This window comes from Vombatus ursinus, unplaced genomic scaffold (assembly GCF_900497805.2).
Source record: "Vombatus ursinus unplaced genomic scaffold, bare-nosed wombat genome assembly UNPS02014821.1, whole genome shotgun sequence".
NCBI classification, from domain to species: Eukaryota; Metazoa; Chordata; class Mammalia; order Diprotodontia; family Vombatidae; genus Vombatus; species Vombatus ursinus.
In genome coordinates, this window is record NW_020954599.1 from 29,813,576 (window position 1) to 29,825,728 (window position 12,153).

General features: G+C 38.4%; 1 protein-coding gene across 5 annotated transcripts in view; it reads right to left on the reverse strand.

Moving 5' to 3' along the window:
- Window positions 1-11,646, reverse strand: part of LOC114024511 (coagulation factor XI-like) — a 42,885-nt gene extending 31,239 nt beyond the window's left edge. For 4 of the 5 annotated variants that reach the window (XM_027837538.1, XM_027837537.1, XM_027837540.1 and 1 more), the window contains exons 1-4: window positions 11,606-11,646; window positions 9,909-9,967; window positions 4,026-4,188; window positions 2,169-2,275 (exon numbers count right to left, since the gene is read on the reverse strand). In XM_027837538.1, coding sequence (XP_027693339.1) covers window positions 2,169-2,275; window positions 4,026-4,188; window positions 9,909-9,966 — 328 coding nt within the window. In that variant the 5' untranslated portion in view covers window position 9,967; window positions 11,606-11,646. The remainder of the gene's footprint in view (window positions 1-2,168; window positions 2,276-4,025; window positions 4,189-9,908; window positions 9,968-11,605) is intronic. The other variant, XM_027837539.1, reaches the window with a different exon arrangement.
- Window positions 11,647-12,153: the final 507 nt, after the last annotated feature.

Genomic DNA, 12,153 nt, shown 5'->3' on the forward strand with positions numbered 1-12,153 from the left:
TTGTCTAGGATGGGACTACAATTTGAGCTAGATAGTACAAGGAAAGCCTGATTCCAATCTCTTTGGGCCCAGACTCTCTCAGGACTAAACCTGATCCATTATGAGTCAAGAAGCCATTGTAAGTGTGGGCACTGCCAAGCCCCAGCCCCAGGCACATTAGTAACACTACCTTAAGTTTATTTGTTCTTTTTCTCTTGTTTTCCCATTCATTCATTCATTCATTCATTCATTGAACAAATGTTTATTGAATATTTACAATAAGGACAGACTGTTTACCTTTGATGTATGTGAAATGTATGTCTAAGATGGTTATTAGTAAATGGATAGTCTACAAGAAAGATTGGGATAGACCTGAGTATGATATGATTTTTAAAAGTAAAACTGTTTAGGAACAACTAAAAAGGGTAATTACCTTATACAAATGAGGTGTGAGAGGAAGATCAGACATAGAGGAATTAGATGGGAGAGGAGGGCTGGTAATTCTGGAACCCTACTTTCATCACAAATGGGTTCAAGAGGGAACAATACATATACATCTAGAAGAGTCTAAAAGTCTTCTAAATTCAGGAAGAAACGAAACCTAAGGGGATAGGAAGAGAGGAGAGGATAAGGGACAGGTTTCTAAAGGGGTTTCTAGAGGTTCTCAGGGGTTTCTAGAAAGGATATTGATGAGGGAATAGGTTAAAGGGGGGTATAGAAGGGTCTTTAAATAAATGGGAATGGCAGGATAAGGGAGGGATCCTAGGTTAAGTAATGGGAGGGCAAGGTAGTGGGTAGAAGGGATAGGAAATAAGAGATACAACATAAAAACAAAGATCAGGAGTAGAATGTGCTAGGGAAAGTATATGTCTATATATGTATGTATGTGTATATATGTATATGTGTATGTATATATCTATATATAAATATAGCCACGCTTAATTGTAGCCTTCTTGATGGGGGGGGAAGAAGGTAGAAAAAAGAACAAAATAAAAAGTGCACAGCAGAGAGCAAAAGAAAACTTACAAGGAAGCAAAGGAAAGATAGACAGCTCTCAACACAACATGTAGTATTTATTATATAGACTTTACTGAAATGGAAATCTATTGCTATGTATTTTGAATCCTCTCTTACGTTCTGCTGTACATGACATGCTTTTTTTTTTGTTTTCTTATTTTGTACTTAAGTTTATAATATGTTTCTTTTTCTTTTCTTATTGTGAATTTAAGTTTTAGTATTTAAGTCTAAAATTTCCAGCCCTGAAGAAGCTGTAGGTGGTAGAATGGAAAAGTATGTTGGACTTGGAGTCAAGAAAATCTGAATTCAAATCATACCTCAGACACTTACTACCTTTGTGACTCTCAGCAAGTCCACGCTCAACCTCAATTTATTCATCTGCAAAATGGGGATAATAATAGCACCTACTTCACAGAGTTATTATGTGGATCAAATGAGACAATATATATTTAAAACGTGCTTTGTAAACCTTAAAGTATTATTATTATTATTATTTATTATTATATTCAGGTCTCTAATCTATCTCATCCCCACCACCACATTTTATCACACAGTTATTTATTTTCTCCACTATTATCAGCACCTTCTTGTTACTTAAGGTTACACCACAGAACTGATTAGTGTAACCAAAATTTGGAAATTCTTTTTATTATTCCCTTGCATTTGTATTTATGCTGCTTCCACCGCTAGATTATATGCTCCATGAGGACAAAGACTTTGTCTCTTGCTCATCAGAACTTAGTGCCATGTTTTGTAGTAGATAGGAGATTAATATGTGCTGCATCTTTGTATCACTCATGGTAACCGTCCTTGTGTCCATACTCTTTCCCTGTGTTTTCTTACTGTTAATGCACTTATCTTTTTTCAGAGGTCACTGACAAAAATCTGAGTCTTCAGGGGTATATGAAACATAGTAGAGACAGAGAAAGATAGAGAGAACAGGGAGGGGAAAAGAAAACAGTGATAACTGGGAGTAAAAGTATGTGCCTTTGTGGGAGGAATGATGGTTTCCTGAACATTGGAGGTGTAATTGATCCCCATGTCCACATTTAACTTGTTCCTTTGGATCAATTTAGTCACTGTAGAATTTCAATAAAATATCTACACTATGTTTCACAAGAAAATAAGGACTCAGTGAGGACTGTCTTCATTGAGCCACCATAGTATCTTACCACTTAATTGGTGTTGACATTGTTTAAAGGAATGCCCAGAGACTGCTCCTGTCATGTTCACTGTCGGCAATGTTTCTGTGATACTGTCTTTCAGGAGGCAAGCAAACCTATGTTTAGAAAGTAGCATAAGCCAGTGAAAGTGGATAAAAATAAAACCTGGACGCTGGAAATCAGAACACAGAAAACCAAGAAAAACAAAATAAGGAATCTGTTCTTATGTCTCACACTTAATGAAAAATATTTTCTTAGCAGATTGAGATGATCTTTAAAGAGACCTCCATCTCTATAGATCTATAAATGTATGATTCTATTCTTATGCATTATCACGTGTACTCCGTATGTACTGAACCATATTGTTACCGTATTGTTGCTAACTATATGAGATCTTCTTAAAAAGGAAATGCAAATGAAGAGTTGCATTTTTTTTTTAAATAGGAGGTTATGATCTTTGGGAACAAACAATAAAAAATTGTAACCTCCATATAGACTAACGGAAAACAACATGGAACCTTATCTCCATTTATGAGATGTTGACATTTTTCTAAGTGGAGCCTGGGATATGAAAGCATAAAATTTAGAATTGAAAGTCACCTTAGAGGTCATTGAATGTGAGCCACTAATTTTATATACTATAGAAATAGGCATAATTTGAGAGTCAAGGCTGAGTAAGATGACAATGATTTAGGACATTTGGTATTCATGGCTGAGTGACTGTAGTTGCCACAGCACTTGTCAAAATGGTCATACTAGTTTGTGTGCAGACCAAGCCTCAAAACACTCTATGGGTCTCCCAAGTGGCCAACCTACCAGGGTCAAAGATCAGGATTTCTTGAGATTTCTGCAGTATGGCTTAACATTATGACTTAAAGAATTTTCCACAGTCGCACCCATATTTTGAGCACATAGAATCAAGTGAGATTAGGATAACTATGGCACCTTAAATGTAGCCTCATATGGAGGAAACTTGGAATGGCACATAGTAGGAACACTGTGGAATTTGTGGGGGCTTAATCAGGCATACAGTTATTTTGAAAAATGACCAAAATAAAGGGAAAGGCCTATGCCTACATAAAATGCTAAAAATTACCTCTAAAACTTCTCACCCCTCCAAAACAAACAAACAAACAAAAAACTTTCAACAACTCCACAGTGCCCGGAATTCCTACATTAGCCAAACATTTAGAATAAGAGATTGAGGGTCACTATTAACTGCTAACTTATTTTCTACAAAAACTAATAAATTAATTGATTGGGTTCTTAGTCCAAGGCTTACCGCTAACTAGCTGTGAGAACTTGGACATGTCATTTAACTATTTTGAGCCAATCAATCAATAAACATTAATTAAGGGGCTACTACATTTTAAAGCACTGGGCTAAGAAGTGGGATTTTGTTTTCTTATTTTTGAATTAAAGGAATTGTACTAGATAATTTTCTAAGTCGCTCCCAAGTATATGATTGTGGTCTATGACTTTATGTGGTTGACTTTTCCAGTGGGGAGGAGTTTGTGGGTAGATGCCAACAGCAATAATTAGCTCATACCTCTCCCTGTAGCTTTCAGAAAGGTTGTCTAAGGTCCCTTTCAATTTTATGTCATCTTCACTAATCCATTAACAGTCACTGACTCCATAAGTGAATAAAATTTATGAAATTGTCTAGTTACCACACTGTAGTAAAGTAATGTAGCAAGAACTTGTGGGATGGGGTCAACTCACCTTATAAGTCCATGGCACCATCCCAACCCAATGGGGAATATATGAGCATATTGTTTCTATTATAGAAATGTATGTTCATGTATATGTGCATGCATATATATTATGTGTGTACATATATAACCACATAGAATAAAAAATCTTTACCATTTATTGGTATCTTTGGTTGATCTTGCAGGCAGAAAGCTGAACAGTAAACACCTTGGGTGATAGGTACACACTATTTGGCAGTACTTGGCAGTAGGTGTAAAAATGGTAGCCACATCTCCTCCCTGAAAGTATTTATCTTTATACAGCTCAGGCATACATTCTGTGGTGGAATAAATAAAACATCTAATCAGAGAGTTTTCTTCCAGAGGAGATGCTAGATAGTTCCCTTTGATGGACAGAATCAGTAGGTTAATAAACCGAAATTTATTAAGAGCCTGCTGTATGTTAGGCACTGTTTTAGTACGTGGCACATAGTAAATACTTTATTAAGTATTACTAAGTAATGCCTGCTGATTGATTGATGAAATTGACCCAAAGTGGTTAAGGGACTTAACCTAGGTCACATAGCTAACTAATGGATCTCAGACCAGAAGTCCAGTCACCATTAATACATCAATTCCCATTCTCAAGGAGCTTAGATTCTATCAGAAGACACAATATTTATAGATGTTAATTATGTATAGAATAAATATATTCAGAATTGATGCAAATTAAATACAAGGTTATTAAACACAAGCCAGTTAGAGAAGAAAGGGGTACTAGTAGTGGGGGGATAATAATAATGAAAGGACATGCTTGAAGGCAGCGGAGGAAGAACTAACAGCTAGGTAAAGTCAAAAATTAGAGAGGGAGGAGATGCTTGAGGAACATGTACGATGTGACATGTACAATAGAACATATATAATCATAGATTAGGTTTATGCATGGGGGGAGGTCTGCAGGGCTCATCTGTGTGCTTTCTTTGTTCTCTCTTGGTTCCTTCTGAGCATTGATACTCAGTTCCTACATCATTGATGTATACAGTTGTACTCTGAAGTCATCCTGTCTTCAACAGGTATTCATTCTTGCTATAACTAAAAAGTCCAATAATGACTATAGAAAACCACCTTATTGGTGTTGAGTCAGTATAACAAAGACATGTGGTTTAATCTGTGTGAGATATTTCTCTACTAGATTCCTGTCGTTAGCTTAATTGGGAGAGAGCTGCCTGTGGCTCTGAGAAGTCGCACTGTTAACCCAGAGCTAGTCACGCTGCTAGTAAGCATCAGAGACGTATCAGAGTTCTCATCTTTATGACTCTGAGTCTAGCACTCTATCCGTGGCTCTCTTTTTCTCTGCTGATGTTGAAAATACATTAAGTAATATCATTAATTAGCCCATTTAAATGATAAAACCATCCCAAAATATCATTAGAAAATGAAGGATAAAGAAAGCTTTTACAGAATCATGTCTATTGCTCTTTTTTTGTAATTTTTACTTCAGCTGAAGCATAATAGATTCTGCTCCAGTCCCTTACCTTGACTCTGTGTGTGTCTATCTGTTTCAGGTGTGTTGCTTCTAAGCAACATATTGTAGGCTTCTGGTATTTGATCCACTCTATTATCCACTTCCATTTTATGGAAGAGCTCATCCCATTCACAGTTACGTGAATCACAGTTATGATTACTACCTGTGTATTTTCCTCCGTCCTATTCTTCCTCCTATTTGTCCTCTCCTTTCACCCTTTCCCATATCACCAGCGTTTTGCTTCTAACACTTCCCCTGATATGCCCTACCTTCTGTCAGTCCCCCACCCCCTTTACTTAATCTCCTCCCCTCCTACTTTCCTGTTGGGTAAGATAGATTTCTATATTTAACTGATTGTGTATATTATTCCCTTTGAGCCAATACTGATGAGAGTAAGGTTCAAGATATGCCCATTGGCCCCCTTCCTAACTCCCCCTCCATTATAATAGGTCTTTCTCACCTCTTTGTGTAAGATAACTTCTGCATTCTACCTCTCCTTTGCTTCTACACCCATTGTACGCCTCTTTTTTATCCCTTAATTTTTTTTATGTCATTCTCTCAAATTCACCTTATACCCATACCCTCTGTCTATGTACATTCCTTCTATCTGGACTGTTAGTGATACAATTTTTAATAGTTACAAGTATCATCTTCCCATCTAGGGATGTAAACAGTTTAGCTCTATTTAATCCCTTATGGGTTTTTTTCCCCATTTTACCTGTTTATGCCACTCTTGGGTCTTGATATGGGAGGTCAAATTTTTCCTTTAGTTCTGGTCTCTTTATGAAGGCTTGAAATCCTTCTACATCCTTGAATGACCATTTTTTTCCTTGATGTATTATGCTTAGTTTTGCCAGGTAGGTGATTCTTGGTTGTAGTCCTAGCTCCTCTGCCCTCTAGAACATCATGTTCCATGACCTCTGATCCTTTAATGCTGCAGTTGCCAAGTCCTGTGTGATCCTGATTGTGACTCCCTGATATTTAAATTGTTTCTTTCTGGCTACTTTTTTTATTTTTAGGCAATCGGGGTTAAGTGACTTGCCCAGGGTCACACAGCTAGTAAATGTCAAGTATTTGGTCTGAGGCCGGATTTGAACTCAGGTCTTCCTGACTTTAGGGCCAGTGCTCTATCCATTGCGCCACCTAGCTGCCCCCCCGCCACTTTTTTCCCCCTTGACCTCATATTTCAGAAATTTGGCTATAATGTATTCCCTGGGCTTTTTATTTGAGGATCTCTTTCCTGAGGTTATCAGTGGATTCTTTCAATGCCTATTTTGCCCTCTTGTTCCAAGACATCAGGGCAGTTTTCCTTGATAATTTCTTGAAAGATGCTGTCCAGGTCCTCCTTTTCATTATGGATTTCAGGTAGTCCAATGATTCTGATATTGTCTCTCCTGGATCTATTTTCCAGGTCAGTTGTTTTTCCTATGAGATATTTTATATGTTCTTCCATTTTTTCATTCTTTTGAATTAGTTTGATTGGTTCATGATGTCTCATAGTGTCATTAGCTTCCACTTGCCCAATATGAACTTTCAAGGTGTTTTCCTCAGTTAGCTTTTGTACTTTCTTTTCCATTTGGCCAATTGTACTCTTTAAGGAGTTGTTTTCTTCAGTGGATCTTTGTATCTCCCTTTCTATTTGTCCAGTCCTATTTTTTAAGAAGTTTCCCAAGCTGTTGAGTCTTTTTTCATAATTCTTTTGCATCACTTTCATTTCTTTTCCCAATTTTTCTTCTACCTCTCTTATATGATTTTTAAGCTCCTTTTTTGAGCTCTTCCGTGAGTTCTTTCTGGGCTTGAGACTATTTCCCATTTTTCTTTGGGATTTTGCCCATGGTGTTTTGACATTGTTGTCCTCTTCAGAGTTTGTGTCTTGGTCTTCCCTGTCACCATAATAATTCTCTATGTCAGATTCTTTTTTGTTGAGTTTTGCTTGTCTTTTTTTTGGGGGGGGGGGGCGCTTTTTCCTTTCTTTTAAATTTGATCTCTGCTCCCGGAGTGGAAGGGGCTCTGTCTCAGTCTTCTTGTGCCAATGATTGCAGGCCCTGGCTATTTATCTAGTGCTGTGATGATGTTGCCCTGAGGTCCATGGGGGACCCTCATATCTGATATTGTGCTGATGTTGCCCTGAGGCCCATGAGGGACCCTCATATCTGGTGCTGTGTTGAGGGGTGGGGTCGGAGTGGCTGGAACTGCTAGAGACTGTAGGGGTCTAGCAGCTTATCTGGTGCTGAGCTGGGGTCCTGGTGGTGGTGTTTGGTATGTGCTGAAGCCAGGTGGAGTGTTTCTGTGTTTCCCTTGGAGCATGTGGAGGTCTGGCTCCTGGAGGATGCCTGTTTGCCTTGGGTCGTACTGAAGTATGCGCAGGTCCAGCCACAGCAGGACTCCTCCTTACTTGGAGCTAAAGTGAAGCACATGGTGGTTCTTGGAGCTGGATTCTGCTGGTTCACCTGGCTATGCTAAGGCACATGGTGGGTCCTGATATTGGCGTTTACCTGCTCCACCACATTGGGGCTCAGTATCTGGGGCTGGTTTGATGAGGTGGGGCTTGCTGATGGGTTGCTTGTATGCTTCCTGTCCTCTTTTACCAGAATGAGATGGATCTTTATTGCCAGTCCTCCCAGTCTTCCAAGCTAAAAGCCCAATCTACCACATTTTTCTTCTGGCTCTGCTGTTCTAGGATTTGTTATGGGGCACTATTTTATGGTTGTTTGGAGGTGAATATGGGATAGCTACAATGATTTACTACTCACTCTTTCATCTTGGCTCCCAGTGAGAAATCTTGAAGCAATTTCTTAGTGACCTGGTTTTATAGCCAAAAATCTCAATTACTTGTACTTTCTTATTTCTTTTCCCATAAAATAACAATTTATCTAGGCCTTGGGGCAGTGAAAAATCCTGAAATGCCTTCCTAATCTGAAAGAAAGATAGATGTGTCTGTCACATTTTTTACTGCCAAGTGAATTTTCTTGAACCTTAATTCTATGAACATATGCATGTGATTCCTATAACCAGGGTCTCTAATTCACCCAAAATGTCCAGTTGTTTATGCAGAACTAATCAAGGTTGGCAAACTCTATTATGGAAAATTGCCAAAAATATGCCACAATGGTGGCATGATTAAGTAAGATGTAATACACCTCCATTTTTTTTCAAAATGCAAGTTATATCCCTTCATTTTTCTTTAATACATAGATTTAAAATAATACAATATTATGTATAAATATAACATTTATCCGACTTAACTTTTTGGGCCATATATAAGTATTAAGTAGTTTACTAAACATAAGAAGTGAATGAAATCTATTAATCAATTAATAAGCTCTGTTGATGGATTCTTTTGGGCCCACTTAAGGAGAGTGAAAGATTTTTAAACTTTGGTGCATAGGATAGTAAAAACACCAAGCAGGTTCTTGTGGATATCAGACCTAATTTGAAAAAAAGGCGAGAGGAGAAAGTCTCCAATCCCCATCTCAGACAAATAGCAATAATAATAACTTGCATCTGGTAGTGCTTTGAAGTTCGCAAAGTACCCTCCTCATTCTCTCTCTATGTATCTCCATCTATGTCTCTTTGTCTCTGTCTGTCTTTCTCAGTATGCAGATAAAGAAACTAAAGCTCAGAAAAGATAAATAACTTACCAAGGCCAAGGTCAAGCAACTAGGGCCTGGGTGTGAGGCTAAATCTCCTCTGATCCCAGGACCAGTGCCTTTGCCACTACAATATCTGGCCTCAGAGGATCTCCAGTGGTGTTGCTCCCTCAGTCTCAAGGGAAAGTGTTGACTATGTGATATCCAGACTGAGATACTGACAAGCAGAAAGCAGTGGGACCAGGATGATTCTATTCTTACTAAGAGGAGAGGAGATGGGCCTCCGACACCGGACTAAGCTAGAATGAGAAAGCAGCAGGTGCCATCTTCTAGGAACTCGGGAAAACCATAGGCTGAGAAACATAGTGGACAGGTAACAAAAATTATGACATCCTCAACAGGAAGCATGTATAGTAAGAACCCAACCAATGTGAGTAATTTTACTAATTGGTTACTTTCCAGAGCTTTGATATGAATCTCTTGTTTTCTTTGATTAACATCAAACCTGCTCATTCTTTAGCCTTGTGAGCCTGCGTGCCTATAAGTGGAGTCGATAATTACACACCAGAGGGGCAGGAAACATCGTGTTAAATGAACCAAAAATAATAGAAGTCCCCTAAACAGTGCCCCCAGTTCTTTCAGGTCAGGGGCAGTCTCTGATTCATGTTTATAATTCCAATAAATTATGTTTTATCTCATAACATGAGCAACCCAATGCCTGCCACCACCCCTGAAATGGACCTGCTATTCTGGGTAAAACAACAGACCTTTTGGAGGTGTCTTCCACCTACAACTATTCCAGGAAAATAGAAATTTCTCCTATTCTTTTAAATCCGTAGAAGACTTTCCTCTACAAATTTGTATGGGTTTCTAATCTATGGATTAGAGAATCAGGCAACTTCTGGTCTATACTGTTCATATTTTAAAATAAAATCATACTTACCACCCGAAAGCAAAGCAAATAAGACAGTGAAATGAATCATTTGATAAAGACAAATCATTCTGAAAAGAGAAACATGTAGCATTATTGGGGAGAATAAAGTTATTAACATTTTTTAAGGCAATTGGGGTTAAGTGACTTGCCCAGGGTCACACTGCTAGTAAGTGTCAAGTGTTTGGTCTGAGGCTGGATTTGAACTCAGGTCCTCCTGACTTCAGGGCTGGTGCTCTATCCACTGTGCCATCTAGCTGCCCCAAGTTATTAACTTTTGACAAACTTATCACTATGCTGATCAATAGTTGCAGAAACTACAGCGAAAGAATTGCAGTTTTTGAGCGGGATTCTTCCTAGTTGCACAAGCAATTACCTGGTGTAGTTTGTGTGCTTAACTCTTTCAGAATTTCCAAGAATCATGGAACAGGGAGGAACCGAAAGAAGTCACTTGATCCTCTACCTTGCTGAACATAAATGGCTATCAACATTGTTATCCAAACCTATGGCACCTCATGTCAAATCAGTACCTTTCTTCCTTCTTTCCTTCCTTTCTTCCTTTTTTCTTCCTTCCTTTCTTCCCTCCCTTTCTCCCTTCTTCTTTACTTTTTTCCTTCTTACCATCCTTCTTTCCTTCCTTCCCTTCTTTCTTTCCTTCCTTCTTTCCCTCCTTTCTTCTTTCCTTTGTTTTCTCCTTCCTTCTCATTCCTTCTCTCCCTCCTCTCTGATCCCTTTTTCATCTCTGAGATGTCCTTATGCAATTCACCAATGAACTCTTCACTCTTCCTGTGCTACAGTAGAGGACTATTCCCTAAGAAATGCCACACATTTTTTTTTTAATTTTGTAGTAACAGTAGTCCTTGAAGGCCCCAGAGGATAGATGTAGAGGTAGCCTCAAACTCAGAAAGATGGTGTCAAATACACTGTCTGTTGGCCAGCAACACTCCTAAGTGTGGCCTGAATCAGATTAAAATGTAATTGAGAAATATTTAACAACAACAACAAACATAATAGAGCATAGACAATGTTAGTAAGTTAACATGCAGCCTTAGGGATATGATTTAGTGACCCCCATTATTGTTTACATCACTGGTCCATATTCCCCTGGAGATACAACCTTAACTACTCATTGCCCAAGGCAACCCTCAAAGTCAATAGCTGTAAAGCAGGTGCCCATTTGCATTGGCAGAAAAAAATTCTTCACCAATCCAAATTAAATTTTGGGCCTAGTCCAAAGAAAAACTAGTTGTGCTTAAACTACTAAATTGTAACTGTGCAAAACCATACTTCAATGTCCTGGATGAGTTAAGGAACTTTCTCTAAGCATTGAAATCAGCTCTTCTGTGAGAAGGTGACCAGAGGCAAAGAAGAGAATTCCTTAAATCAGGAGCTCTTATGAGATTAAAAATTGAAAAATGCCTCCCCTTCATTCTAGTTATTAGTCATAAATGATGCTAACACTTCCAATTGGCTTAACCAGTGCAGCAACCCATCTTAAAACTTGGCTTCTTTGAGATTAGCTTTTTTCGTAAGGTATACTATGTTCCTCAGACCAAAATGAAATCTCCATCTAGATGAATACCAGGTCAGTTAATGGTTGGTAAATAAATTAATTAAGAAAGTTAATGATATGGCTAACTATAATTCATTCTAAGATTTTTTAATTGTTCTAAAAGAAAAATAAAATATTTTTTTAAAAAAATCTGTACCTGAAAGCACAGCTGTGTTCCTATTGTGCTTTGAAGTTTCCTTTCCACCAAAAAAGCACACAAAAACCTCTTCCCAGCATGCTCAATGGTCTCCTGCAGACAAAGTTCACTTGATTTAAATATTTGCTTTCCGGAGTCACCTGTGCTTTGTAAACAGTCTATGTTTCTGTTGTTTGTGCCTACCCTCAGCTCTGTGAACGTTATTCCCAACCTCAGCCTCCAAAATGTTTAAAAAGAGAAATAGACTCCAAAATGCTCCAAAACAGAAACGGGCTGGCTCTATGACTATATATGGGGGTTAAACTGTTTGGACTCAAGCAATAGACTAGACTGGACACTTTCCGGAGAGATCTCGGGAAAGCTGAGAGGCACACATATACATATCAGGAATGTACCTTAATACGGTGGTCTGTTTTGTGTATGAGCACACCACTTAGGGTACTTCTGTGGCCACTCTCAGGCGACCTCATGCATTTCTGATAATATTTGATAGCATTGAGCAGAGATTCCAGGAAGGATTTATCATAGCTTTCAGAGAAAATTCACAG